Source organism: Canis lupus, chromosome 12, assembly GCF_048164855.1.
Source record: "Canis lupus baileyi chromosome 12, mCanLup2.hap1, whole genome shotgun sequence".
NCBI lineage: Eukaryota > Metazoa > Chordata > Mammalia > Carnivora > Canidae > Canis > Canis lupus.
In genome coordinates, this window is record NC_132849.1 from 33,704,583 (window position 1) to 33,731,450 (window position 26,868).

The 26,868-nt window shown below is 36.7% G+C and overlaps 2 protein-coding genes and 1 pseudogene across 17 annotated transcripts in view; all 3 read left to right on the forward strand.

Moving 5' to 3' along the window:
* MAP4K3 (mitogen-activated protein kinase kinase kinase kinase 3) overlaps nucleotides 1-8,635 on the forward strand; it is a 187,734-nt gene extending 179,099 nt beyond the window's left edge. For 5 of the 6 annotated variants that reach the window (XM_072770434.1, XM_072770435.1, XM_072770436.1 and 2 more), the window contains 5 exons: nucleotides 199-267; nucleotides 351-443; nucleotides 3,348-3,418; nucleotides 6,165-6,220; nucleotides 6,884-8,635. In XM_072770434.1, the coding sequence (XP_072626535.1) occupies nucleotides 199-267; nucleotides 351-443; nucleotides 3,348-3,418; nucleotides 6,165-6,220; nucleotides 6,884-6,971 (377 nt within the window). In that variant the 3' untranslated portion in view covers nucleotides 6,972-8,635. Of the gene's footprint in view, nucleotides 1-198; nucleotides 268-350; nucleotides 444-3,322; nucleotides 3,419-6,164; nucleotides 6,221-6,883 lie in introns of all 6 variants that reach the window. The other variant, XR_012004491.1, reaches the window with a different exon arrangement.
* CDKL4 (cyclin dependent kinase like 4) overlaps nucleotides 6,945-26,868 on the forward strand; it is an 82,587-nt gene continuing 62,663 nt past the window's right edge. For 5 of the 11 annotated variants that reach the window (XM_072770454.1, XM_072770451.1, XM_072770444.1 and 2 more), the window contains exon 1: nucleotides 6,996-7,132. The gene's annotated coding sequence lies outside the window, so the exon portion shown is untranslated. Of the gene's footprint in view, nucleotides 7,133-10,674; nucleotides 10,962-11,044; nucleotides 11,172-11,212; nucleotides 11,557-12,115; nucleotides 12,248-26,868 lie in introns of those variants that run through there. The other 6 variants (XM_072770448.1, XM_072770446.1, XM_072770449.1 and 3 more) reach the window with 6 other exon arrangements.
* Nucleotides 12,123-26,866, forward strand: LOC140601480 (mRNA cap guanine-N(7) methyltransferase pseudogene; annotated as a pseudogene).

Here is a 26,868-nt window from a genome sequence, read left to right on the forward strand (position 1 = left end):
TTCCACCGAGCACTCACTTTGTTTAGCACTTGGATCAGAGTTTTGACCCCCAAGCAGCCTGGTTCAGCCACTATATATGTATAGCTAAAAATGTAAATCCATTTCAAATTCAGTGATGTTCAGAATTCTTGTTTTTATACTTCTGTGCTTTCAATATTACTTTTTTGTGTAAGTTTATTGAGTTTGTTTGTGTTACAGATAGCCCACAGACAAATGTTACTCACGTAACTCAACTGGAGAGAGATACCATTCTTGTATGCTTGGACTGTAAGTTTTTCTTTATGAACACCTTATTTTAACACTTTTTTCTTAATCTTGGTTTCTGAGTGAATTTTCCCTACCTTCTTTAGGTTGTATCAAAATAGTAAATCTCCAAGGAAGATTAAAATCTAGCAGAAAACTATCATCTGAACTCACCTTTGATTTCCAGATTGAATCAATAGGTAAGTAAAAGTTTTGGATTTCTTGTATGATTTCAGTAAGAGCTCCTTAAAATAACTTATGTGATAGTTATTTGAAGTAGCAGTCTTTTATAATTCTCTGAAATAGTTAATAACTGATATAATCTATAAATAATGTTACCCTCCTTAGAGATTTGACATTTCAAAAGAAATAATTAAATATTATTTTTCATAACACAGTTGTGAATTCCCATTTCTCCAAATTCCTGTAGTTTCCCTATAAATACTTGAAAATTTCAGACTTAGGGTACTCTGTTATATTTTTGCTGTTGTATTTGCTTATCAGCATTTTAAGCACCTCCATAATGAGATCATGGAATCTCCTTATCATCCTCACATTTTGCTTGACTAGAGTGTTTTCTGAAAAAAGATTTCTTACAGAATCAGTATTCTAAAATGATTACATTCCAGAAAAGTAGGTAAAAATGATCATAATATGAGATGATGCTGGAAAAATGAAGGAGAGCTAATTCAGTATTTAACTAGACAATTTTTTTGGTCTTGTTATCAGTGAAAGATATTTCCACATATATATGTTGATTGAGGGTAGGGCCGAGAGCAAATAGTTCATTTGTCTTATTCCTGGCTCTATTTTTACTCTGTCCTCCAATTAGAATGCCTCTCTGCCAGCAAGCAAATGCCGATGATAATGAGGGAAATCTCTTCAAGATGTTAAAATGGAATCCATGCTTAAAAACACAAGGTCAGGGCCAAAGAGTAAGATAAAGAACAGAAACTCAAAGCAGTATGCAGGCCTGAAGCCAACAGATGTGCTGGGCTCCTGGTAATAAAGAAGATGAAAAGTATCCCACAGGAGATAGGAACCAGAGCCAGGCTCCTTGCTTGAGATGCCTGGTAACCAAGACTCTCCGCACCTAAGGCCTGATGGCTTTATAGGAGATTTTTATCCACCCTTAAAAAAAGAGATGATCTCTATCTATACAAACTATTTCAGATTATTGATAGAGAAGGAATGCTGAACAAATCAGTGTTTGACACTGATACTAAGGTCAAGCAAGATTAACATAGAAAACAAAATTATCCAGTCTCACAAAAATAGATTTTGAAAAAAATCTAAAGTACTAACAAATAGAATTCTGTATCATCAAATAATAGACTTTATGTCAGGAAAGTAGGGATAGTTAAGCATCAGAAAATTTGTTTACTAAATTTTAAAAGCAAAAAATCACATAATTTTTTGGTAAATAGACAAAAAGCATTGAGTAAAATCCAAGTCATTCGTGATTTAAGAAAAAAAGAACCCAACTTCTTAGCAAATTAGGAATAGAAGGAAATGTTCTTCATCTAGCAAAGTATATTTTAAAATATTCATGTTTTAATGGTTAAACTCTCCCATTAAAGTCAAGAACAAGGTAAGAATACCTACTATCATCACATTTCAACATCTTACTAGACAAGAAAGGAAACTATGAGGATTAGAAAGAAAAAAACACAAGATCCTTTTTTGCTGATGGTATTATCTATATAGAATGTACAGCTCTCTAAACAGGAACCACTAGGAGAATTCAGAGTTGCTGAATGTGACTAACAGAAATGAATCACTTTTCAGTGTGCCGGTAATTGTGAAATTTTTGAAAGGAAAAAAGATCTCATTGACAATGGCAATAAAATAGGTGGAATTAAATGTAATCAGAATATGTTTAAGGTCATTATCTAGGAAATTCCAAATTGTTTAAAATTATTGTTTAAAAACATAAAAGTCGATTTGAACAAATGAAGAACTATACCATGTCCATGGATAGAATGACAGAATATAAGAAAGGTGTCAGTTCTTAATAAATGAAACCACAAATTTAGTGCATTTATAATAAAAATCCTGACAAGATGTTTTATGCCACTTGATAAGCTGATCTTAAAATTCATATGAAAGAACCAAAGGCTAAGAACAGTAAAATACATTTCAAAGAATACTTGCCCTACTCAGTGTTGAAACTTTTATAAAGCTATAGTGATTAAGACAGTGTGGGCTCAAGCAAGACAGGGATAAATAAATAGAACAGTGGCTCTAGAAGAGAAGGCTCAGAAATGGGCCTATATATAGATGGAAATTTATAAGCATAATATGTCAGTGGAAAATGGTGGATGTTCAGCAAATGATGCTGGTACAATTGGCTATCTACAAGAAACAAAATTGGACGTTTCCTTGCTGAATACACACAAAAGTATGTATTTAAATATGCATTTTTTTAAGATTTTATATTTATTCATGAGAGACAGAGAGAGGCAGAGACACAGGCAGAGGGAGAAGCATGTCCCCATGCAGGGACCCTGACCTGGGACTCGATCCCGGGTCTCCAGGACCACGCCCTGGGCTGAAGGTGGCGCTAAACCACTGAGCCACCCGGGCTGCCCAAGCACCAGTTTTAAAATAGTGTATCAGGGAGGGAAGAAGGACTGGAATGGGATTACAGGAGGTTTTATGTGGATGCCAGCTATATTTGTTTTTATTTAAAACAAAAGGCAAATATGGCAAAATGTTAGGATTTGCTAGTTAAATAGTAAATGCATATGTTTCTGTGCTATTCTCATATTTTTCTAGGTGTTTGAAACACCTTATTTTCAAATATTGTCATTTTCAAATATTTTCAAAAAAATTTCTAGAAACAAAACAATATTTTTGAAGAATTTTCTTTTTTCCTGCCAAAAAGTTGAATAAGTTCTATCTGGCATATGTGTATTTTTCATTTCAAAAGTAAAGATGCAAAAAAAAAACAAAACAAAAACAAAAGTAAAGATGCCATGTAAATATGGAATAGCTGATAGTTATTAAATGAAGTATTGCTATACAAGATAGAGGGACAAAATGATGCTTATTGGTTGAACTTTTGTACTATTAACAGTAACTGAGCTGTTCTTGCCTGCTAGTTTGCCTACAAGACAGTGTGCTAGCGTTCTGGAAACATGGAATGCAAGGTAGAAGTTTTAGATCTAATGAGGTAAGCTTTTAAAAATTGTGTCCATTAAATAGTCATGAAGCTATCAAATTCTACTTCAAATAATTTCCTTTAACTTTGAAAAATTCCTAATTAATAGAGGAATACTTGGTATGCTCACTTTATTAATATTTACTGTATTCAGCCTGGTAATTAAATTAATAGCACATACTCTGCAGCACCTCTCTCCATTCACTCAAACAACTCCAGTGCATATTTTATGTGCAACCAGATACTCCTACATTCAGAACAAGAATTTCCTGATACTGCTAAAAGTGATTTTCTTTCAACTCTCCCAGACCACACTTGGAACAAGAGTGTAGATGCTGGCTCTGTCTTGAGGCAACTTTCTACTTTGTATTTCAGAAATAATGACCAGAGCAGGCTTATAAGTAAAGGATTGCACATTCCTTTTCAACTGCCTTACCTGTTGTCTCTCTTACCCGTATTCACTTGACATTTATAAGATTCTTTGGCTCCTCCTCTCCTTTTCTATAGATGCTTTGGTAGAGATATGCAAATTGTATGTCTGGTTTTTGTTTAGATTCTATTTATTATTTATTATTTTAGAGAGAGAACATGAGCATGGGGGGAGGGGCAGAGGGAGAGAAAATGCCAAGCAGAGTGCAGAACCCAATATGGGGCTTAATCTCACAACCCTGAAACCATGACCTGAGCTGAAATCAAGAGTCAATGTTTAACTGACTGAGCCACCCAGGTGCCCCACTTGTTTCTTCCTGCCTTAATTTAGCTCCAGGAACAATTTAACTCCCAGTTCCTGTGACATACTCAGTTCTGCTCAGCATTTCCACCAGAATGCACTGGGATTACAGATGTGAGCAAGATGTGGTATTGCCCCTAAGAATATTATGGGCAAATTAAGTCACCAGAAACTCTCAGTTTCCTTGGACGTTTCCAACGTTTCAGTACCCCAAACCCCTCTCAATAGTTTAACTTTCACTTGAGCATTAGAGGGAAAAGAGAACCTTGGGTGCCTGAAGCAAGAAAGTAGCTCATTTGTGTTCTAAACTGTCATTCTAAGCTCAAAGTATGTCTTCTAACCAAGTGGACATTATAGCAGAGTTACCATGAGCATGAGTTCTGGAGTTGAAAGTACCGGATTCAAGTCTCCATCCTGCTATTTCATAACTGTGGCCATTGCATGTCACTTAACTTCTCTTTGCCTATACTTTTTCATTTGTGAATTGAAGATAACAAAATAGTACTTACTTCTTTGAGTTATTAATATTAAATGAAAGGAAGCATGTAATATGCTTAGCATAATGCCTGGCTTATAATAAGTATTCCAGAAAAGTCATAGGGGCATCTGATTGACTCCATCTGTACAGGGGCTCCATCTGTAGAGCATGCGGCTTTTAGCCAAGGCACAGGGTTATAAATTCGAGCCCCATTGGGTTGTAGAGACTGCTTAAAAATAAAAATTTTAAATGAAAGAAAAGAAACTTCATAGCTAATATGTTTCTAGTAGCTCTTCCCACAAAAGGGCTTCTCAGGAAGTTTGAAAAATCACCTGGGGGAATTGAGCAGGAGATAAGAATAGTCAGCAACTAATAAACACTAGGCAGAGAAAGAAAGACACCATGGGCAGGATACAAGAGAGCAGTTTCAGAAAAAGAAAAGGTTGTCCAAAAAAATCCCCTGAGGGGCTGTTTCAAACTGTGCCAACAGCCTGTACTGAATACTGCTCCTCCAAAAATGTTAGGTCCTTCTATTAGGCAAACCCCCAAACACACTGAAGATCAGTCATGGTGAGCCACTATTACTGAAGTTAACAGGTTGTAGCCTTCAGATGTGCTGGGTTCCAAAAGAGAGTGAGAATCCTTAGTGTTTCCAGAATAACCAATTTTAGAGGTACTAATAGAATGCATTTAGTTTGGAAATCAAATGGTTTTTTCAGCCTATGACATTGTGGGGAGAAGTTATGCCATTATAATTTAGAATGTTTTGCATTTAGTAAGCAAAAATAGTGGGTTTTTCTTTCTCCCATAGACTTATCTTTAACTTCCCAACTGGTAATTTGCCACACTGAGGACTTCTTAAAGGATACATGCCTTCAGAAAATACTATTTCAGGAGACTGGGGGAGATACAGGAAAGAAAAATCATCTATTGAGCACTGCCTTAGCTAGTAAGCTAAGTAAGTATAAGCACTGCCTTAGCTAGTGCTTATACCTACTACTGCTTCTAAGAACACTGCACAGTACTGCAGGGTAGAGATTTTTCTCTTTTTATTTTACAGAAGACAAAACCATTTTCAGGAAATTATATAACCTTGTCCAGTGTCGTAACTGGACACTCCCATAAGTGGGAGAGCAGGGCTTCAAATTCCAATCTCGAATTTGTCCCATCATACCACAGTGCAGCCTTTGAAATAAAAGAACCAGATCTGAGTGGCTTGCTGCTACAGTGGCCTTGCTGTTAGTATTAACATAACTGACAGAGGTTTCTGATCGATAAATGGTCTAGGTGCTTGCTTTTAAATTTTTCCGGGGTCTGTAATTAATAAGTAAATGGTTTTCCTACTCTCCTATTTTATGATTAATTGAAAATTAAGCACATAGACTAACAAACTCTGATGTATTTATGTACTGATTTAAGTTAACAATCATGCAAGGTTCTATTTTCATCTTAGGAATTATATTTCTTTTCAGTAGAGCTATAAATTAAATGCCCATATAAAATTTTGTGCCTTTAATTCCAGAAATTAAGTTTATATTTTAATTGAACAGGTAACACAAGAAATTTCAGATAACACAAGAATTTTCAGACTGCTTGGATCTGACAGGTATGGAGAATGGGTTGTGTTAAATACATAGTACTAAATGCATTTCATAAATCCAGCATGAAACTGATTTCTTTTTCAAGGGAATTGAAATTTCTACAGTAATATATTCAACATTGTATTTTTCACACTGAAGAATTCACAAGTCAGAAAGTTATAAAATGTGCCTGATCTTCCAAGTAGCAGGAATATATCTATCTGTCAGTACTAATTTTGCATTAAATGTGCTATCTAAAGTATGATTTACAGGGTGAGAAAGAGGAAATACCATATGCTAACAAATAAAACTTTTTGGTTTTAGTGCCACATAGAATCTTTGGGTTCTATTCTGGTATACTTTCTGATTCTTGAACGACAGATGATTTTATACCTTGTAAAAATTAAGTTCCCCAAATTATTCCAAATACAGGTTTTCTCTACCTCTGACCCTTAGAACACCAGCTTAGAGGTGGGAGATGGTGGGCAGCAAAATTATTTCCTGGGGTTGGAACTGGTTCTGTAATCATAGGGATTTGCAAATCATTTTCTGTCCACAAATCAAATAAACAGCATTTATAGAGGCATAAAATGAAGAAGCAATGGAAAACGTTTCTGCTAACGTTAGTTTTCAAGAATAACATTTTGTCTGATTATTATTAATTATTATTATTATTATTATTATTTTAGGGTCGTGGTTTTGGAAAGTAGGCCAACTGATAACCCCACGGCAAATAGCAACTTATACATCCTGGCAGGCCATGAAAACAGTTACTGAGGAAGTCTGTGCTTTGGACAGTTAATTCTAGAAAGAACAAACACTACTGCCGCAACATTGATGAATGCTTGAAGCTGTACAAAAGCTGCAGTGACCTGGCTTCAGTTACATGTAATTTATTGTGGCATGAGACAAGATGGGGAGCCTTTTTGTTTTAAGTGGTATGGATATATTTAGCATATTGAACCACACAAGTGCTTAATTCATTGTTATGTAATCTTTGTACATATGGGCAGTATTTTTCTGTGAAACTTCATATTGCTGAAGACATACACTAAGAATTTATGTAGATAATGTACTTTTATGAGATGTACAAGTAAGCGTCTTATCTGTACAAATGTAAATGTTGATGAAAAATGCAACTGGGGTTAATATTTTAAGAATTCTTAGTATATTCTTGGGTGTGGCTATATTACAAAATGGGATGCTGGCAAACAGTACATTTAACACTATTGTATTTTTATTATATGTAATTTAGTAATACAAATATAAATCTTGTAACTTTCAAAATTGTAATGGAGGCTATAATCATTTTATAATCTTGTTTTTAATTTTAATGCAAGTACACTGGTGTTTATATTTGCACAGAATATCGATATGTGATGTATTAAGTCACAAAAGTAAGCTGTGACATTGTCAATACACATTTGGCTCCACAATATCTTTTTTTAAATGTATTTGGATTGTTTTCTATGTGAAACAAACCAATTAACCACCTGTTGTAGTAACTGGTCTTTTTATATTTAAGCAGAATCCTGTAAGATTGTCTGTGCTTAAAAACATACCTTTGAAAAAATTTTGAATCACAGAATAGCGGTACCGTGATATAACACTGCAGTTGTTGTCTGAATTACAGTATGCAAAGTATGCACAAAGGATAAATTAGCATTATTAAAGAGTCCACACTAAACATTTCATATAATCATATTGAAGAACTATAACATTCCATAGAGTGGAGTGGTTCAAATTTCTAGTGAAATTTTTGCTTTGGTTGGCCTTATTTTATGATCATTTTCATATTTCTTTTGACTTAGAGTATTCACACATGGCCAAAATAATTTAGTTACTACCTCATATGAACAATATAATGGTTACTACACATCACAGGAACTTAGTTTTGATTTAAGGTCCTTTTTGATTGCTTTTTTCCAATGGAATATGTATATACCAAGTTTTAGCAAAATGCACACTTTGGCTCTTTTTTGGTATATGTTCTTTATATTTTAATGTGGATATATACACTAGGAACAAACTAAATTGTGATTTATGGTCTTCATTTATTTTAATTGATAATGCTTTTAAATATGTTCCTGATTGTACATAGTGTAAAATAAACATGTTTTTTAACATGCGGTTGTATAGTAGCTTGTCATCTGGCTTATATGGAGTAAGACTAAAATATATTAAGGAGAAAACAGTTTTTAATCATTCTGCGTTGACTCTTTAAATACCCCCTTAAATACTTCATGTCCCTTAGATCATATTTTTATTTGAAGTGTCATCTCAGTTTCATAATGGGGCATCTTTGATAGAATTTTCAACTTTCCGATCAGAAAAATCAATTGAACATTCATAGTCTTACGGAGCAGGTGTCGGCAAACATACCTCAGCCCAATCCTGCTTACCACCTGTTTTTGTAAATAAAGTTTCATTGGAACACCGCACCACATACTCATTTATGTGTTGTTTATGGCTGTGTTTGTGCTACAGTGACAGAGGTGAATGGTTGCAAGAAAGCTGTATGGCTTACAGAGCCTTAAACATTTACCGTCTGACCCTTTTATAGAAAAAGTATGCCAACTCCTGGGTTACAGAAAGGAAGGGGAGCGTGTTGGGAATGCAGTTTTGGAAGTTAAAGAAGGGGACAATTAGATTGGAAGAACTGGATGGTGGATCATGAGGCACCATTTCTACTCTTGGTAGTGTCACCACCCTTCTGTGTGATGTTAGGTAATTTACTTGACTCTAGAACAGTTTTCTTATCTAAAACATGACTTCTAAATCATATAGGTGTTAATAATTATAGCAGTTGTATATATGTGTCACTTTTCCCAAATAAATACATTGTCACTGATCTTAGCATTAATGACTGAATAATGACTCAAAAACACATCTTTGCCAGAATAACATTATCATTGACTTTTTGAAAAAGAAAGACTCATGGAATAGACTTTCAAGAAATTAAGATTTTGTTCTTGGCATTTATTGACCAAGTTGTTGATCCTTTTTCTGGACCACTGTTTTTTCTAGTTTCCAAGTCCTGTAAGTTATATATATATAGAGTCGCATCTCAGAAAATTTAACAATCATATTTAACTGTCAGACACTTAGAATTATTCCCAGAAAATATACAGCTGGTTTGTGTGTTATTCATGGGCTTTTAAACAACATAGACCCCTGGAATCACACTTTGGGGGCCAAGCCCAAGTAACCTGTTATTTGTATAAAGTCGTACAGATTATTCTGATGTGTAGTCCCCATGTGGGAAACATTGGCTGACCTGAATTTAAATCATTTTTCTGACGGTGGTCCAAGGATCACATGCCTCAGAATAATCTTTGATGACTCTTAAAAGTGTAAATTTTGTGGCTTCACCTAATATTTTTTGATTAAAGATCTGTATTCAGAAGGAAAAGAGACACACTGAAATGTTGGAGCAATGTATCTCAGCTTCATTGAAGTTCAAGCTACCTATTTTATTAGCTAGTTTTTTAGACACTAGTGTTGAGAAGAATGAGATCAGTTGTTTCTGGGCCTGTTGCAGTCATTCAGCTGGCAAGTGTGCCACTGATTACAGGAGAGATCAGGAAACAGGACAGACAGCAGTTTTCACCATTACTAGAAGAAATATGAAAATGCGTGCTATACAAAATCATGGGTAAGCACTAAAAGTATTATTTGAGGGAATATCGTAAGAGTTCAGTGCATGTATCTCTGTCAGGTGTGATTCTACATGCTTTACATATATCGTCCCACTGAAGCCCCAGAACAGCCCAAGTGGGTAGCTATTGTTAATGCTATTTTACAAATGAAGAAACTAAGGCACAGAAAGCTTAAATAACTTCCTAAGATAATATAGCTGAAAAGTGGTGGAGGCAGGATTTGAACCCAGGCCACTTTGGTTCAAAGTGTACATACTCTTAACTACTGAAGTATGTATTACACAAAATACAAGCAGTGTATCCACTGCCCTCTAAAACACATTAAGCATTTTTCTCCAGGAGTTAGATTTCAAATTCTGATTTCCTTCTCTTGCAACAGGAGAAATTCTCTTCCTGTCTTCCATTTTTTGCTTTACCAAAAAGCATTTTCTTTATTCAAAGTGTTTTTGTATTAGAATAAGAGGATTTGCATAAAATAACTTTACAGTTAAAGCTTATTAAGTCTAGTCAAAACTCATTGCAAAGACTTTTTACTTTGTGAATACTCAACCAACTTATATGTCACAGTGTATCCAGGCACCTCACTGGCACTGGAAAAAAAAAAAAAGAAAAAGCAGCATTTCCAGTATTCAAGGAGCCCACTTGAATGAAAAAAAAATTAAAGAAAGGTACAAAGGGCTGCACCTAATTATGCTTTGGGAAAAAGAAAGCCTTTACGTGGAAAGTTATATATAAACCAGGTTGTTAATTGATGAAGGGTTTATCAGGTGCAGGACAAAAGGTCAGCGAGCTGTAGGCTAGACCAAAGTTCAAGGACCTCGAATGCACGTTCCTGGAAGAGTGGTAAACGCAGCTGAGCTCAGTTTGGAGTGCCCGGAGCATAGCAACGGGGCACGAAGCTAAAAAGCAAGGTTGGGCCTGATTGTGGAGAGCTTCCTAATGAGGAAGGGAGCCAGGAGCTCCGCAGTCAACAGTTTGGGAACCCCAGCGATCAGACACACGGCCCATGAAACCAGGCTGCTGGGTTTGTGTTGAGGTGATCTACTTGAATCCTTAGAAGATTTTCTGTAGCAGGAGGGGGGCAGAAGTGGTACAGAAATGAATAGATGTGAGTTCATGTAGATTTGAGTTTATTGGGAACATGCTTGGTCTTGAAGGAGGAAGGAGATAAATCTGGTATTTTCTAAGCAGATGAAAGCAGATGGAAAATCGAAGATGAGGAAAGGGGTACAGTCAGTCACCCGAAGGAAGAAGGGGAAGGAAGTATGGTCACCCTAAATCCGGCACATTGAGGACCGCTTTATTGATGCTAAACAAAGTATGTATGTGCTCCTTAACATACAGTATTTTTTTTTTAAGTTCGTACTTGGGAACAAGAAGAGTAAGCTTTGGCAAAAACGATCCTGTCCGGCGGGATACGTTTACTTCAGGAGAGCAGTCGTCACACCCTCGCTTGACGGTTTCCCCCACCGCGCGGCCGGTGCGTCTCGGGGAGAACCGCGGCGCCGGGTGCTGAAGTCGGCGGCAGCGTGCGCCGCGCTGGAGCCCGGGGCTGCCCGTCACGCAGCAGCTCCAGGCCTCCGCCCAAAAGCCGTTTGCACAAGGCAAGCCTGAAAAGTACTCACGACGGAGGATTGGACGGACTGAAGGTCCCCGCCCGGGCAGGGAGGCCGCCCGTTTGCAACATCCACTCGTGCTTCATTGTAAGTGCGCTGGGGGCTTGGAGAGGAGCGCCTCCTACAAGCCCGCCGCCAGCCCCGGTCGTTTCAGAGTTTCCTGAGCGCCTTCTTGAGGCGCCGTCGGGCTCGCGGGGCAGAAGCTCGGCTGCGTCTGCACCGCGACCGTGGCTCCGCCCAGGGGTCGCTCGCGCCCCCACCACGGCCCCAGCCCTACGCCGCGAGGGGAGGCAGGCGGCCGGGCTCCCCCGGCGGCGGGCGCGGGGGCTCCGCAGGCTCCGGAAGCCGCCGGGCCGGCGCGCGCTGAGCGTCCGGTTGCCCGGGAGACGCCGCGGCCCAGCGCTCCGCAGCGGCTGTGCGGGGGCGGCCCGCGCGCAGCGACGCCCAGGGTTGGGGCGGCCGGGGCTGCGCGGGGCTGCGCGGGGCTGCGTGGGGCGCGCCCGGGGTCCGCGCCGGAAGTCGGTTGCGGGCGGGCCCGGGGCCTGGGGGAGAGCCAGGCGGGGTCTGCGCGCACGCTCCCGGCGAGGGGCGTTCCTGAGGCCGCACCCCGCGCCGCGGCTCCCTGGGGCCTGGAGCGGGGCGGGAGGGCGGGAGGGGCCGCGGGCGCGCAGCTGCGCTTCGGGAGGCCGGGCCCGGGTGGCCGCCGGGCTGCGCTGCCTTGGGGGGTCGAGACCCCTTTAGAGGCCTGGAGGTCAAGCGGACTCGGCCACGCTTCCAGGTACGCGTACATAGGAAATGTGGTGGTGGTGGTGGTGGTGGTGGTTTAAACAAAACCAGTTTCCTGGCTTATATAAATTACGTGGTCTTCTGGTTTCCTGGGATGCTTTTAATTAATATGATTGTACCGTCGTCAGGACGAGTTTGTTGGGCAGCCCGGATGCCTTCGGCCCGGGACGTGATCCTGGAGACCCGGGATCGAGTCCTGCATCGGGCTCCCTGCATGGAGCCTGCTTCTCCGCTGCCTGTGTCTCTGCCCCACCCCACCCCTCTCTCTCTCTGAATAAATAAAATCTTTAAAAAAAAAACAAACAAACAACTTTGTTAACAGGTGTGTGTGTACTTTTGAAGTTCCGTGATACAATATGATGTTCCTAAGACAGATGCAGAATCCTTTCGCAGCCCATTTTTCCTGATCAGTTCTATTAAACATGAATAGTGCAGGTTTGGTTGCATTGGAAACAGTAATAAATAACATAGCACCTTGTGGCTTTAAGCCTGCAGAATTTAACTGGGCTGGCCTGGTCTTGAAAATGTCTCCCTTTGCTTCCCTTGTTCCTAACACCGCTGTTTACACCAGTTTCTTATAGATTTAAGATCAGGAAATTAATAAGTATGTTTTCACCCCATTACTCTCTCTTTCTTAATTTTCTTCCCCCAGTGTATTCCATAGGCTTGCTTGAGCCCTTAGGACCTGCTTTGTGATACGGTCATGGAAAATAATCCGCCTCCCAGGGTTTTCTGTTTCTATGTGCATCATTTCCTTCAGACTAAGGAAATAAAATAGGAAACTTTCAAAGAATTTAATGATCCACTCAAGTATCTTACCCACTCAGATATGTTTCTGTATTTACCAATGGGTCCAACTCCATATCTGTTCTTGCCTTTGTGCACGGAATTTCATTAATTTAACAGTCAGATATTTGGTAAATTTTGAAGTCAGGAAGCCCGCCCCATAGCCAAGAGATACATAAATTCAATTGAACATCACTAATGACTGTGAAAAATATTTTCAACCAGTTTCATCTGTTTGACTTTTGAGAGTACCTCAATTTTTTGATATACCTTTTGAGAGTAATTAATTTTTTGTATCTTTCAATGTTTCTGTGCCTTTTGAGAGTAAGTTGCAGACATCATGTACCTTTATGCTTAAGTAGTTCAGTGTAAACTGCCTAAGAATGAAGACATGTTCTTACATAACCACAGTACAGATTACCAAAATCAGGAAATTTAATACCTAACCCACAGTCAATATTTAGGTTTCACCAATTATCCCAGCATTGCTCTTTATAGTTATTCTAAGATTCATTTCAGGATCAACACCGCATTTTATTTTCATGTCTTTTCAGTCTCCTTCCTTCTGGAACAGTGCCTTGACCATTGTCTTTTATGACCTTAGCACTTTTGAAAAATCACAGGCCAGATATTTGTAGGATGTCAAAATTATTTCTACTTTTTTCTCATGATTCAATTCAGGCTTTGCATTTCAGGCAACAGTACCACTAAGGAAATCCTGGGTCTTTCTCGGTGGCACATTTGCCTTTTCTAGAAATTCCATGTAAATGGAATCATACAATATGTGGGGGGTGGGAGGAGAGTTGTCTGGCTTCTTTCACATAGCATATGTTTTCAGTTGTGGTTTTTTTTTTTATGCTTATCACATAATAGAATATATCAATACTTTCCTTTTAATGCTGAATGAGTATTTCATCGCATGGATTTTCATTCATCAGTTAATGGACATTTAGATTGTTTTCAATTGAAGCTTTTATGAATAATGGTACTATAAACACCTGCATACATGTCTTTGTACAGGCATATATTTTTATTTTTCCTGAGTAGATACCAAAGAATAGAATTGTTATTTATGTTTTATGTTTAACTTTTAGGATATAACCAAACTATTTACCAGTGGGGCTGTGCCATTTAACATTCCCACCATTAATGTGTGAGAGTTTCAGTTTCTATACATCCTTATCAATCCTTGATATTGTCAGTCTTTTGGATTTTACCTGTTCTGGTGTGTGTGTAGAAGTATCATTGTGGTTTTATTTTACGTTTCCTAATGGCTAATAGCATTCTTTCATGTGCTTATTAAACATTTGTGTATCTTCTTTGGTGAAATGTCTCTTGAAACCTTTTGTCCATTTATAGGGTGACTGGCTGGCTCAGCAGAGCATGTGACTCTTGATCTTGGGGTTCTGAGTTTGAGCCCCATGTTGGGGATAGAATTTACTTGAAAAATACCTTTTGTCCATTTTTAACGTAGGTTATCTGGCTGCCTGTTGAATTGTAAGAGTACTGTATATATATATTGTGTATACAAATCCTTTATCTCACATTTTCTTGAGTCTGCAGCTTGTTTTTTCATTTTCTTTTTTTTTGAAGAGCAGAAGATTGTAATTTTGATAAATTCATTTTATCAATTTTCTTTTACGTATCAAGCTTTTAGTGTCATCTCTTGGATATTTTTGCCTAACTTAAGGTCAAAAAGATTTTTCTCCTTTTTTTTTTTTTTAACTAGAACTCAGTAGTAGTTGTGGCTCTTACATTTTGGTCTGTGATCCATTTTGAGTTAATTTTTGTATATTGTGTAAGGTATCTAAGGTTTTTTTGGCTTTTGTTGTTGTTACTTGTGGATGCTAATTGTCCTAGCATCATTTGTTGAAAATAGTCTATCTTCATTGAATTGCCAGGGCATCTTTGTCAAAATCAATTGGCTATAAATAAAAAGTGTTATTTCTTGAATGTTTCACTAATATATATGTCTATCTTTATTCCAATGCCATATCCTTTGATTGACTATAACTTTATGGTAAAATTTGAAGTCAAGTATTGTAAGTCTTTATTTTTTGTTTTTATTTTTTTTTTTTGTTTTTATTTGTTTGTTTTTGTTTTTATTCCAGTTTGCTTTGGCTCTTCCTGGTACTGTGCATTTACATATCAGTCTTAGGTTCATCTTGTCAATTTCTAGCCCCAAAAAAGTCTATTGGGATTTTTATAGGGATTGAATTTAATCTGTCAGTGAATTTATGGAGCACTGACATTTTATTGAGTTTTCCAACCAATGACCATGACATTTCTCTCCTTTTATTTATCTCTCCTTTAATTTTCAATGTTCAGGTCTTACACTTCACTTGTTAAATTCATTTCTAAATGTTTTATTCTTTTAATGTTATGATGAGTGGAATTGTTTTCATTTCCAAATTGTCGTTAGTGCATAGACAATTTAGTATGTTATATTGATCATGTATCCTACTACATTGCAAATATGTTCATTAGTTCAAGTTGCTTTTTTATAGATTCATTAGGGTTTTCTTTTTTTACATACAGTATCGTGGCATTTCCAAGTAATGACAGCTTTACTTTCCATTTCCAATCTATATAACTTTAATTTATTTTTCTTGTTTTATTGCAATGGCAAGAACTTCCAATACAATGTTAAATAGAAGTGGTAAAAGCAAAATCATTTTCCCAGTCTTAGGGAGAAAGCATTGTCTTTAAACATGTTAACTACATTTTTCACACGTTAACTACATTTTTCACATATGCCCTTGAGGAAGGTCCCTTCTATTCATGATTTGTTGAGATTTTTATCATGAGTGAGTGTTGGCTTTTATCAATGCTTTTTTTTTTATGCCTATTGAAATGGTCATGTGGTTGGGTCTTTTATTCTGTTACTATTATGGTGTTACACATTGATATTAACCACACTGGGCAACCCGAGTGGCGCAGCGGTTAAGCCCTGCCTGCAGCCTGGGGTGTGATCCTGGAGACCCGGGATCCAGTCCCACGTCGGGCTCCCTACATGGAGCCTGCTTCTCTCTCTGCCTGTCTCTGCCTTTCTCTCTCTCTCTCTCTGAATAAATAAATAAATAAATCTTTAAAAAAAAAGATATTAACCAAACTTGCATTCTTGAAATAAATTCCACATATTCATGGTATATAATCTTTTTTATATGTGTCTGGATTTGGTTTGCCAATTATTTCATTGAGGATTCTTGTGTCTGTATTTATGAAAATAATCTGTAGTTTTTCTGGTAATTTCTTAGTCTGTGTATCAAGGGAATATTGGCCTTATGGATTTAGTTAGGAAATGTTTCCTCCTCTTCTATTTTTAGGACTAGTTTGTAAATATTGGCATTAATTCTTTTTTGAATGTTTGGTAGAATTCACTATGAAGCCATCTGACTCTTTTCTTTGTGGGTTATTTTTCATTATTATCCAGTTTCTTCATTTGTTATGGGCAAGTCAAATTTTCTATCTTTTTCTTGAGTCAGTTTTGATATTTCGTCTTTTTAAGCCAACCACATTGTCTGATTTGGCTGCATAAAACTATTCATAATATTCTGTTAGCCATTTTTAATTTCTCTAGGTGATTGTGATTTGAATGATTTTTTTCTCTATTTTCTTAGTCTAAAAATTCATCAATTTCATTGATCTTTTTGAAGAACCAACTTTTTGTTTTATTGATTTTTTGCTGTTTTTCTGATGCATCAGTTCATTAATGATGAAGTCATTAAAGGATTATTGTCAGAAAGGATTATTGTTCCTTTGTATGTGAATGGATCTTTCTCACTGTTTTCAAGATATTCTCTTTATCTTTGGCTTTTAACAGTTTGGCTTTTAACAGTTTGGCTATAATATATCTAGAGCTGGATCTCCTAATGTTTATCCTACTTTGAGATTCATTTAGCTCTTGAATCTGTAAATTAATATTTTCCATTAAACTTGGAACTTTTTTGCCATTATTTCTTTCATTATTTTCTTCTGCCCCTTTTTCTCGCTTGTCTTTCTGGGAATGTCATTACATTTATGTTGGTACTATTGATTTTGTACCACAGGCCTCTGAGGCTCTGTTTAGTCTTTTTTTCTCTCTTGGATATTGGTCTTTTTCCATTAATATATCTTCAGATTCATTGAGTCTTTCTTCTGCCATCTCAAGTCTGCTCTTGAGCCCATGTAGGGAATTTTTCATTTCAGTTGTACCTCTCGACTCAAAAATTTGTTTGGTTCCTTTTTTTTTTTTTTTTAAACTTGTCATTTTGTTGTTGTTGTTGAGCTTTCCTATTTATTAAATCATTGTCATATAATTCTTTAATTCTTTATATTGCTTTAATTATTTGAACAAATTTATAATTGTTGCTTTAAAGTCTTTGTCAGCTAAATAAAATAGCTAGATCCATTCAGAATCCATTTTTATTAACTTTTTTTTTTTGAGTATCAGGAAGACATGCTTTTTCTTAGCATGTCTCATTTTTTTTAATTGAAAACTAGACACTAGACACTTTAGATATTATATCTATACTGGATTCCAGTTTTCCCCCCTGAGGAAAATTTTGTGGGTTGCTTTTGTTTTTGTTTTTGTAACCTGCTTGTATTCCAGAATCTATCTCCTTCTGAGGGTGTGACTGTTGTTGTCTGTGTTCAGTTTTTAATTTTTTTGGCCTGGCTCTCTAGGACTAACCATTGTCTGCATAGTTTAGTGGTCACCAATAGTTTGGGCAGCAGTGGTATTTAAACAACTCTAGCCATAGTCTTTCACCCTTTCCCAGTGGATCAGTGTGTGGGTTGAAGAGCATATTCATAATTCAGTCAGTCCTCAAATCTGCCTCAGCTTTAACTTCCTTTATCTTTCCTGTGCATTCCTCATAGTTTCCCAGTTAGCCAGAGATATGTAAAGCCAACCAAACTCTTCTATGGTTCTTATATTTCCAGGATCCTCCCATAAATTTTTGGCTAGTCTGCAGCTCACCCCTACAGGAACCATACCCTTAGGCTTGCAAAGCTGTGGGGGTTTTCCCCATTTGTTTCTTACTGAATTTTTAAGGATTTTACTGATAGTATTGTCACAGGTTTTCAGCCTGTCACAGGTTTGAGCCATATCAAGCACATTTTCTCTTAGAGTAAGGCTTCTGGTTTATGGCCTGTTCACAGTGGTAGAACTGCTACACCTGCTGAGCTGGAGAATGGGGATAGATAAAGAATGGCAAGCAGACCCGGGTAAGAAGCCACAGACGCCCATTGTCCTTAAGTAGAGTTCTAATGTATCATGAATAAATACTTCTCAATTTGTGTTTTGCCTTTGGTTGATTTCCAGAGCCCCCAAATTGTTATGTGTTGGCTTTAGTTTTGTTTTTTTGACAATTTTGACTAGTCTTGTGTTTTAGAAAGAGGATTGCCAACCTCTTTACCCCCACAGTAGTCAAAGCCATAGTTGGCCCCTGGTGCTTTTTGTGGGATTAAACACACACACACACACCACAAATTATTTCTTATACAAAATTACTCTAAGTTCTCAACCTCTAAATAAGTAAATTTTTGTAAACTGTATTTCTCTAGAAAATTATCCATTTCATCTACATTTTCAGATTCATTTTTATAGATGTCTGCAAAGTAGCCTCATGATTCTTAAAAACATTGTTCTCTTTGGTGGTTATTCTTGTCATTTCTTATTTTTATTTCTTATATTCATTCTTTCTCCCTTTTTTCTTGGTTAAGCTAGTTATAGGTTTGTTTTAATTTTTTTAAGGAACTAATATTTGGGTTTATTAATTAGATCTATTATTTTTGTGTTCTCTATTAATTTCTGCATCAGTTTTATTGTTTCTTGTGCTTTCTTTGGCTTATTTTGTAGTTCTTTTTTTAAATTGTTAAGCTTGTTATTTTTACTCATTTTTCTTCTATATTGTTTTGATCTCTGGATTTTTTTCTCCTAATTTCTGTATGTCAGGTTATCTCAACCATGGCATTATAAACATTTTGGATAGGTAATTCTTTATCGTGGGGTTCTATCCTGTGCATTGAGGAATACTTAGCAGCACCCTTGGCCTCTACATACCCATAATAACCAAAAATATCTCCAGACATTGAAAAATACCCCTGGGGGCTAAAATCACACCCAGGTGAGAATCCCCACTTTAAATATATATCATTGCTTTAGATATGTAGTATTTTCATTATTATTTTTTTACATTCCATTATTTAAGTTTGCATTTCCGCAAGAGGTATTTAATTGAAGGCTTTTTTTGTTTCTAGGTGGAAAGTCTTTTTTTTAATTTTATGTATATATATTTTAATTCTAATTTCTAGTTTGATAGTTTGTAATCAGAATGATTTTGTGATTTCTAATTATGAAACTTTCTAATGTTTTCTTTGTGACCTAATATATGATCATTTTTTATAAATATTCCATGTGTGCTTGAGAAGAAGGTACATTTTAGATTATCAGAGTGTAAAATTCAATGCTGCCTTTCTAAAGGCTGCCTTTATGGTTACATTTTTAAGTCTTCTACATAGTTACGTATCTTCTGTGCATTTACCTTGCCTTTTCCTGACAGTAGTATATTTAAGTTTCATTATTAATGTATTTCAGTGCATGTCTTCTTGCATGTCCTAAAGTTTCTGCTTTTATAACAGTAATTGCTATATTATTTGGAGGCTCTTATATCTTCATTGTGAATTGTGGCTTTAGCATTAAAACTACCCCCCTTCTGTTGTATTTAATTCTTTTTGTAGTTTTAGTTCTACTCAGTCAGATACTAGGATCATAAATCTTCTTTCTTAATGTTTCCATTTGCCCTGAATACCTTTGCTTGTCTTTTTATTTTAACTTTTCTGAATCACTTTGGATGTGTCTCTTGCACAGAGCATATAGTTGGAGCTTGCTTTGAGAGTAAAATTGAAAATCTTTTTCATTTAATAAGTGAGTTAAGCTCACTCATAATTATTGGTATCACTGATATTAGTCTTTATTCTGTCGTATTGTTTTATATTATAATTTTTATGTGTACAATATTAATCTGTGTTTCTTTATGTATTGTGTTGGTTTTTATGTCTCAGATTTCTTTGGGTATTTTTTTAATGCTCTTAGTCCCTGCTTTCTTATTTAACCTTTTATTTTATGGTTTGTCTGTTTTTAATGGTATATTTTACTCCCCCATCTGTTCAGTTATGAATGAGTTTATTCTGCTTTCTTCTTTCCCTTTCCATTTCTTACACATATTTTTATTTTTTTAAGATTTTATGTATTTATTCATGAGAGACACACACAGAGAAAGGCAGAAATATAGGCAGAGGGAGAAGCAGGCTCCATGCAGGGAGCCCCATGTGGGGCTCGATCCTGGGACTCCAGGATCACGCCCTGAGCTGAAGGCAGGCGTTTAACCACTGAGCCAGCCAAGCATCCCTCTTACACATATTTTTAATTGCAGTACTTTCTAACCTGTCAGTACTTTTAACATTTATTTTTTTAAAGATTGTGTTTATTCATGAGAGACACAGAGAGAGAGAGAGACAGGCAGAGACACAGGCAGAGGGAGAAGCAGGCTTCATGCAGAGAGTCCAATGTGGGACTTGATCCCAGGACTCTGGGATCATGCTCTGAGCCAAAGGCAGAGGTTCAACCACTGAGCCACCCAGGCGTCCTGCACTTCTAACATTTATATGTTACTCTTCCACCATTGTCCCCACTTTTGCTTTAGTCTTCAATTAAATATATTAGATGCTTACTGTAAATCTCTTCCTGCAGTTTTCCCAATCAGCTCTTGGTTGGGTAAAAGTTGTCCTCTTGTAGATTCTTTGAGAAGGTTTACGAATGCAATATACCTGGAGTTCTTGCGTATTTTGAACAGTTTCTATAACTTTGCTACTTGAAGGACAGTTTGGTTGAGTAGAAAATCCTGGCTTTCACTTTCTTGAGTGTCTTCAAAAGGCTGCTATATTTTTATGTTGCATTGTGTGTTCTCTTGACAATTTGGATGTCACTCTCATTCTCCTACACTTTAGTCTTTATGCCTACAGGCTATGTAAGTATTTGATTTGATAGTTTTATTCCAATACACCTTTGAGTTGATTGTTGTGATTCAGTTTTGCCAACTACCTCATGGGCCTTTTCAATATGTATACTCCAATCTTATTTTGTTGCCAGAAAAATGTCATAGTTTATAGTTTCAACTATTGGTTCTGTTACACTGTTTTTTTTTTCTTCAGAGATTCTAGTTACATATGTTGGGTCTTTTTTGCCTGTCTTCTATTTCAACCACTTTCGCTCTAAAATCTGTTACTTTTTTCCCTCATTTTTATTCTCTTGATTGCTGTTCTCTTCATTGCTTTTTTAAAATGCCCCTTCCAATTTTCATTAGAATCTATTATCCCATTGGCATCTTGTGTTTTTTAGCCATTATCTGTGAGATGGTTTTGTCTTTTTCTTGTTTCCTGAGTTCAAATAACTTTTCTTTCTTTTCTTTTCTTTTCTTTTCTTTTCTTTTCTTTTCTTTTCTTTTCTTTTCTTTCTTTCTTTCTTTCTTTCTTTCTTTCTTTCTTTCTTTCTCTTTCTTTCATTTCTGGTCTTATTTGAATTTCTAATTCAAAGTGGCTTTTCGTGCTTCCACAAACAGAGCTGTGGCCGCCTGCGTGGTGTCACTAGGCCAGAAGAAACACCCAACAGTTCCACTTATTCATGAAGTTTTGCCACCTACTTAAGTAATCAAAAATGGAAAATTCTGCAAAAGCAGAAGAGTGTGAAAAGCTCTCTCTCGAAGAGGCAAAAGCATCAAAAGATTTGGAAACAAAGTCTTCATTCAGTATTAATGAAAACACAACCACTCCTGGGACTGGACTTTCTGAAAAGGCTCCTGTCTGGGGACAAGCAGACACACCAAAAAAGAGAAAGGAATTTGAAGATGATCTTATAAAGGAAAGTTCTAGTTGTGGGGAAGATACTCCAACCAAGAAAAGAAAACTTGATGCTGAAATTGTCCAAGAGGAAAAAGGTTCTGGTGATGATGAGGGCATTTCAAGGAAAAGAAGAATGGAAACTGATGATTTTCCCAAAGATGAACCTTCTACTGGAGATGACACACAGAAGAAGAGAAAAATAGAACTTGAGGATATTCCTGAAAAGCAAAAAAACTTAGAAGAAGGACACAGTTCAGCAGTGGCTGCCCACTATAATGAACTACAGGAAGTTGGTTTGGAGAAGCGTAGCCAAAGTCATATTTTTTACCTAAGAAACTAATAATTGGATGAAAAGTGTCCTCATTGGGGAATTTTTAGAAAAGGTACGACAGAAAAAAAAACGCGATATCACTGTTTTGGACCTGGGATGTGGTAAAGGTGGAGATTTGCTCAAATGGAAAAAGGGAAGAATTAACAAGCTAGTTTGTACGGATATCGCTGATGTTTCTGTCAAACAGTGTCAGCAGCGGTATGAGGACATGAAAAATCGTTGTTGTGATAATGAATATATTTTCAATGCAGAATTTGTAACTGCTGATTGTTCAAAGGAACTTTTGATTAACAAATTTCGTGACCCCGAAACGTGCTTTGACATCTGTAGTCGTCAGTTTGTCTGTCATTATTCATTTGAATCCTATGAGCAGGCTGACATGATGCTCAGAAATGCCTGTGAGACTGAGCCCTGGAGGCTATTTTATTGGTACCACTCCCAATAGCTTTGAACTGATAAGACGCCTTGAAGCTTCAGAAACAGAATCATTTGGGAATGAGACATATACTGTGAAGTTTCAGAAGAAAGGAGATTATCCTTTATTCGGCTGCAAACATGACTTCAACTTGGAAGGTGTTGTGGATGTCCCTGAATTCTTGGTCTATTTTCCATTGCTAAATGAAATGGCGAAGAAGTACAATATGAAACTAGTCTACAAAAAGACATTTCTGGAATTCTATGAGGAAAAGATTAAGAACAAGGAAAATAAAATGTTGTTAAAACTAATGCAGGCCCTGGAGCCATATCCAGCAAAGGAGAATTCCAAACTTGCCTCTGAGAAGGTGGATGACTATGAACATGCAGCAGAATACATGAAGAACAGTCAAGTAAGGTTACCTTTGGGAACCTTAAGTAAATCAGAGTGGGAAGCCACAAGTATTTACTTGGTTTTTGCATTTGAGAAGCAGCAGTGAGCACATACGCAGTAGCCCAGGACAGCTGTGTCCCGTCCTCTACAGATGTGAATGATCCATCCTAGATTTGACAACTTTAATTATTCTAAATGTGCAGGATGCTGCCGGAAACTCCAGTGTATAAATTCAACATTTGCTGTCTGTGACAGATGAACTTTTGTGTGTGTGTATAAGAATCAGTTGGGACCTTTGTCTTTAAAAATCTATTTTTAAGTAATGTTCTAAGAATTCCATTTGCCTCACTACTCTCTTAGCGCATAAAAATTATAGTATGACTTGTTTGAGCTCCTGAGCTCTTTCCACAGTGCTCTGATTTGCTCAGTGTTTGTTTACAGTATTAAATTTATTGCAGTTATAGAATTGATGAGGGAGCATACTGGTTTGTGGGGTTTGTGCTCATTTCTGTAGTTTTGTTATATAGTGTTGTTCAAGATTAAATGGATTGTGTTCTGTAAAAAACAAAACAAAACAAAACAAAGTGGCTTTTCATGGGGGTACCTGGGTGGCTCAGTTAAACATCTGCCTTCAGTTCAGGTCATGATCCCAGGGTCCTGGGATCAAGCCCCACATGCATTGGGCTCCCTGCTCAGCAAGGAGCCTGCTTCTCCCTCTCCCCTCTCCCCCGTGTTTTCTCTCCCTCTCTGAAATAAATAAAATCTTTAAAAAAGAAAAGTAGCCTTTCATATCTCCAGATGAATGTTAGAAGATACTTAAATCAGTTTGGAGTGTTGTGATAGTTTTCTTCTGCTTCATTGTTAGTTTTATTTTTTGGCATGATTTTCTTCAGCTAAAATGTTTGATTCTCATTTCTATTTTCCTCCAGTAATAGGTTTGTATGGAAACTGCTCTTCTGTATTTTATTTCCTTGGCAGGATTTGTCTTGTAATAATTGACAGCTATCCTAGCTCAAGGTAGTTCTTTTTGTCACTGTACCAAAGTGCAGTTTTTTTCATGAGTAGCACATTTTAAAAATTAGTGGTGAAGAGATTTGCATGCCCTTCAGTTTTGGGTTCTCCTTTGTCTTGCAGGGGCACAAATCTATCCCTCTTGCTTCTTTTTCCCTTCTCTATCCAGCCTCTGATGGAGCTTGGGGAGGCCTCTCCCTTCCCTCCTGCCCTTCTCTTCCCCAAGAGCAGTGTCACGCTGACTGATGCCTCCTCAGCATCCTTGCCTTTAAGTCCCTTCCCTGCGGCAGACATTTGATCTACCAGACACACTTAGGATTTCTGCATGTGTGCTGTTTTTTCTCCTCAAGGGATGGAGGGGGGATGATTTTAAGTCTATCATAGACCCTTCATTTCCTCTTCTGTCTTCTTGACAGTTTTTACAGATCCCACCCCAATCCTGTATTTGCTCTCTGTAAAGTGGGACCTTCAAAGATATCTCTTCCAGAATTTGGAGTTTACTTTTCTACTTTAATTTGTAAATTCCTCTGTCTTCCTGCAATGTTGGAAGCATTGCATTTAATATGGTTTTATTGTTTATTGAAGAGATTAGATTTAGACAGCCACCATTATCCTCGGCACTATCAAAGTTCTCCACCATATACATCTTCCCAAGCCATTTAGGTATAATATGGAGAGGGTTGGGAACTTTGGGTAAGTGTAGAGAATAAGAAAGAAGGCATTTTATTTAAAACAAGCCGATTTTGAGATGATTCTATTTGTGTAGAGATAGTCATCAAACATATAATTGGTCTGTACCTCAGTTAAGATATTAAGAATTACTGCTTCTTCACACTCCAGTAGAGTCCTAGTAAGCTGGAATTAGAACAATAAATGCCTTTGAGGAATTTCTGCGTTGGTCTGAGTCCTCTCTGCATGCTCAGACTCATCTTCCATGAACATATAAGGGCTTTAGAAAACAGCTACTATTGAGAGGTTACCAGATAAAATAATATTTTTACTATTTTCTGGTGCTTTATTTTATCGAATTCAGAAGTTTGGTTGATGTAACTGAGAGATCTAAGTATTAGTCTGAGAACTCAATCATTATTAAGCCATTTGCAAAAACAGAAAATCATAGATCAGTAGATCAAATCATCTACCTAGAGAGAAATAAAATAATACAAAGACTTAAATATCATAATTAAGCTTTTTGGCATATTCATAGTTTATGCCGGTAACATGGGACTTATCAAGCAGGTTGAATTCATAAATCCACAGAGATTTACACCAATAACTTTCTAAAGCAAATTCCTAGTTTCTATTTTCTTTCCTATCACCTGTAACTAGCCTGAAGAACAAATGTATGCATGCTTGTATCTAAATACATTTAAGATAATAATATTTATGTAACAAAATGGTATAACCTACAGAGTTTTCAAAACATAATCTGTGATGAATTTTCCATGCATTAAGTGTATATTGCTTCCATTTTCTCCCTTTAATAAGAGAAAATAGAATCTATAAAAAATATATATAGCATTGTAAAACATTTAGTAATAGTCATTTACCCAAGTAAAACACTTTTCCCAGTTGTGTATCTCTATGGTGGCAAGTGAGCGTGGATGATTTCTTTCTCCACTGAGACACTCTGTGGATGATGAAAAAGATGTTAGTGAAGTAAAAAAAAAAAAAAAAAGTACTCATTTGAACCAGGAGAAATTTGTAAAAGTGGTCAGCATTTCACTTGACAGTTTATTAATACTAAGACCTGGACTGTGCATTCTTTTGAATTAACTGAGAGGCAGTATAGCATAGTGATTCAAATTGTGATCTGGAACCTGACTTTCTGGGTTCTAATTTCATCCTAGCTTCACTTTCCCTTGGTTTTCTCATCCACATAATTGGTTAGAAATAGCACTTACTTCATAGAATGGTTGCAAAATTATATGTAACATTCATAGGACAATATTACTTAAGTGCTATTATTATCACTATTAGATTATATTAAGATTCTGCTTGATAAAGTGGTTTATATTAAAAATGTAAAGCTATATATTTTTAATCCTAGACTTATTTATTTAATAATGTTGGCCTTCTTCAACATGTAATCCAGTCACCACAAAATTCACAAGTGAAGTGAGTGATGGAGGACAGAAAAATATTTCCATGGAAATCCCTATGAAAGAAAGCATCATTGAAAAATTAGAGAAACCTGTCTCCTTTTTCATGCTCTTTATTTTATTTGGGAGCTAAGAATTTAAGGATCTGTTCCTTCGTACATATAAAAGCTAAGAGCAATAAATGATGCACTGAAAAGATTTTCTGTTTTTAATGGCTGCTTTGGTCAGCAACCGCATCTACTCTTTCTTCTCTCCACCAGGTGGAAGTATAGCACTTTGTACCCTGTCTCTTCCTCAATTCTTTCTAGTCCCCTAGTCAGAGAGGTGAGGAAGGAAAAGATAAACACTGTATTCAAGAGTGTGAAATGTTCCACCAGCTGGATTTTACAGCATCATATTTTAATAATTTACTTGAGGATAATGAAAGTAGACTGGATACGGTTCCTTTCCACAAATTCTTTAATTCAACTGAGCTAAAAGCAGACCCATTATAAGAAATATATAAAATCTTTCTAGTAGCTGGAAGAACCGCATTATGACTAAACTGAATTACCAAAATAATGTTCCAGTATTTTTAAGTGTATTTAAAATTAAATGACGGAAAGAAATTTTGGGATCTAAGTAAATCGGTTTTACGTAAGAGACTGTGAGCACGTTGTCCTTGATAACTTGATTAAGCTGAGTCATCTTAT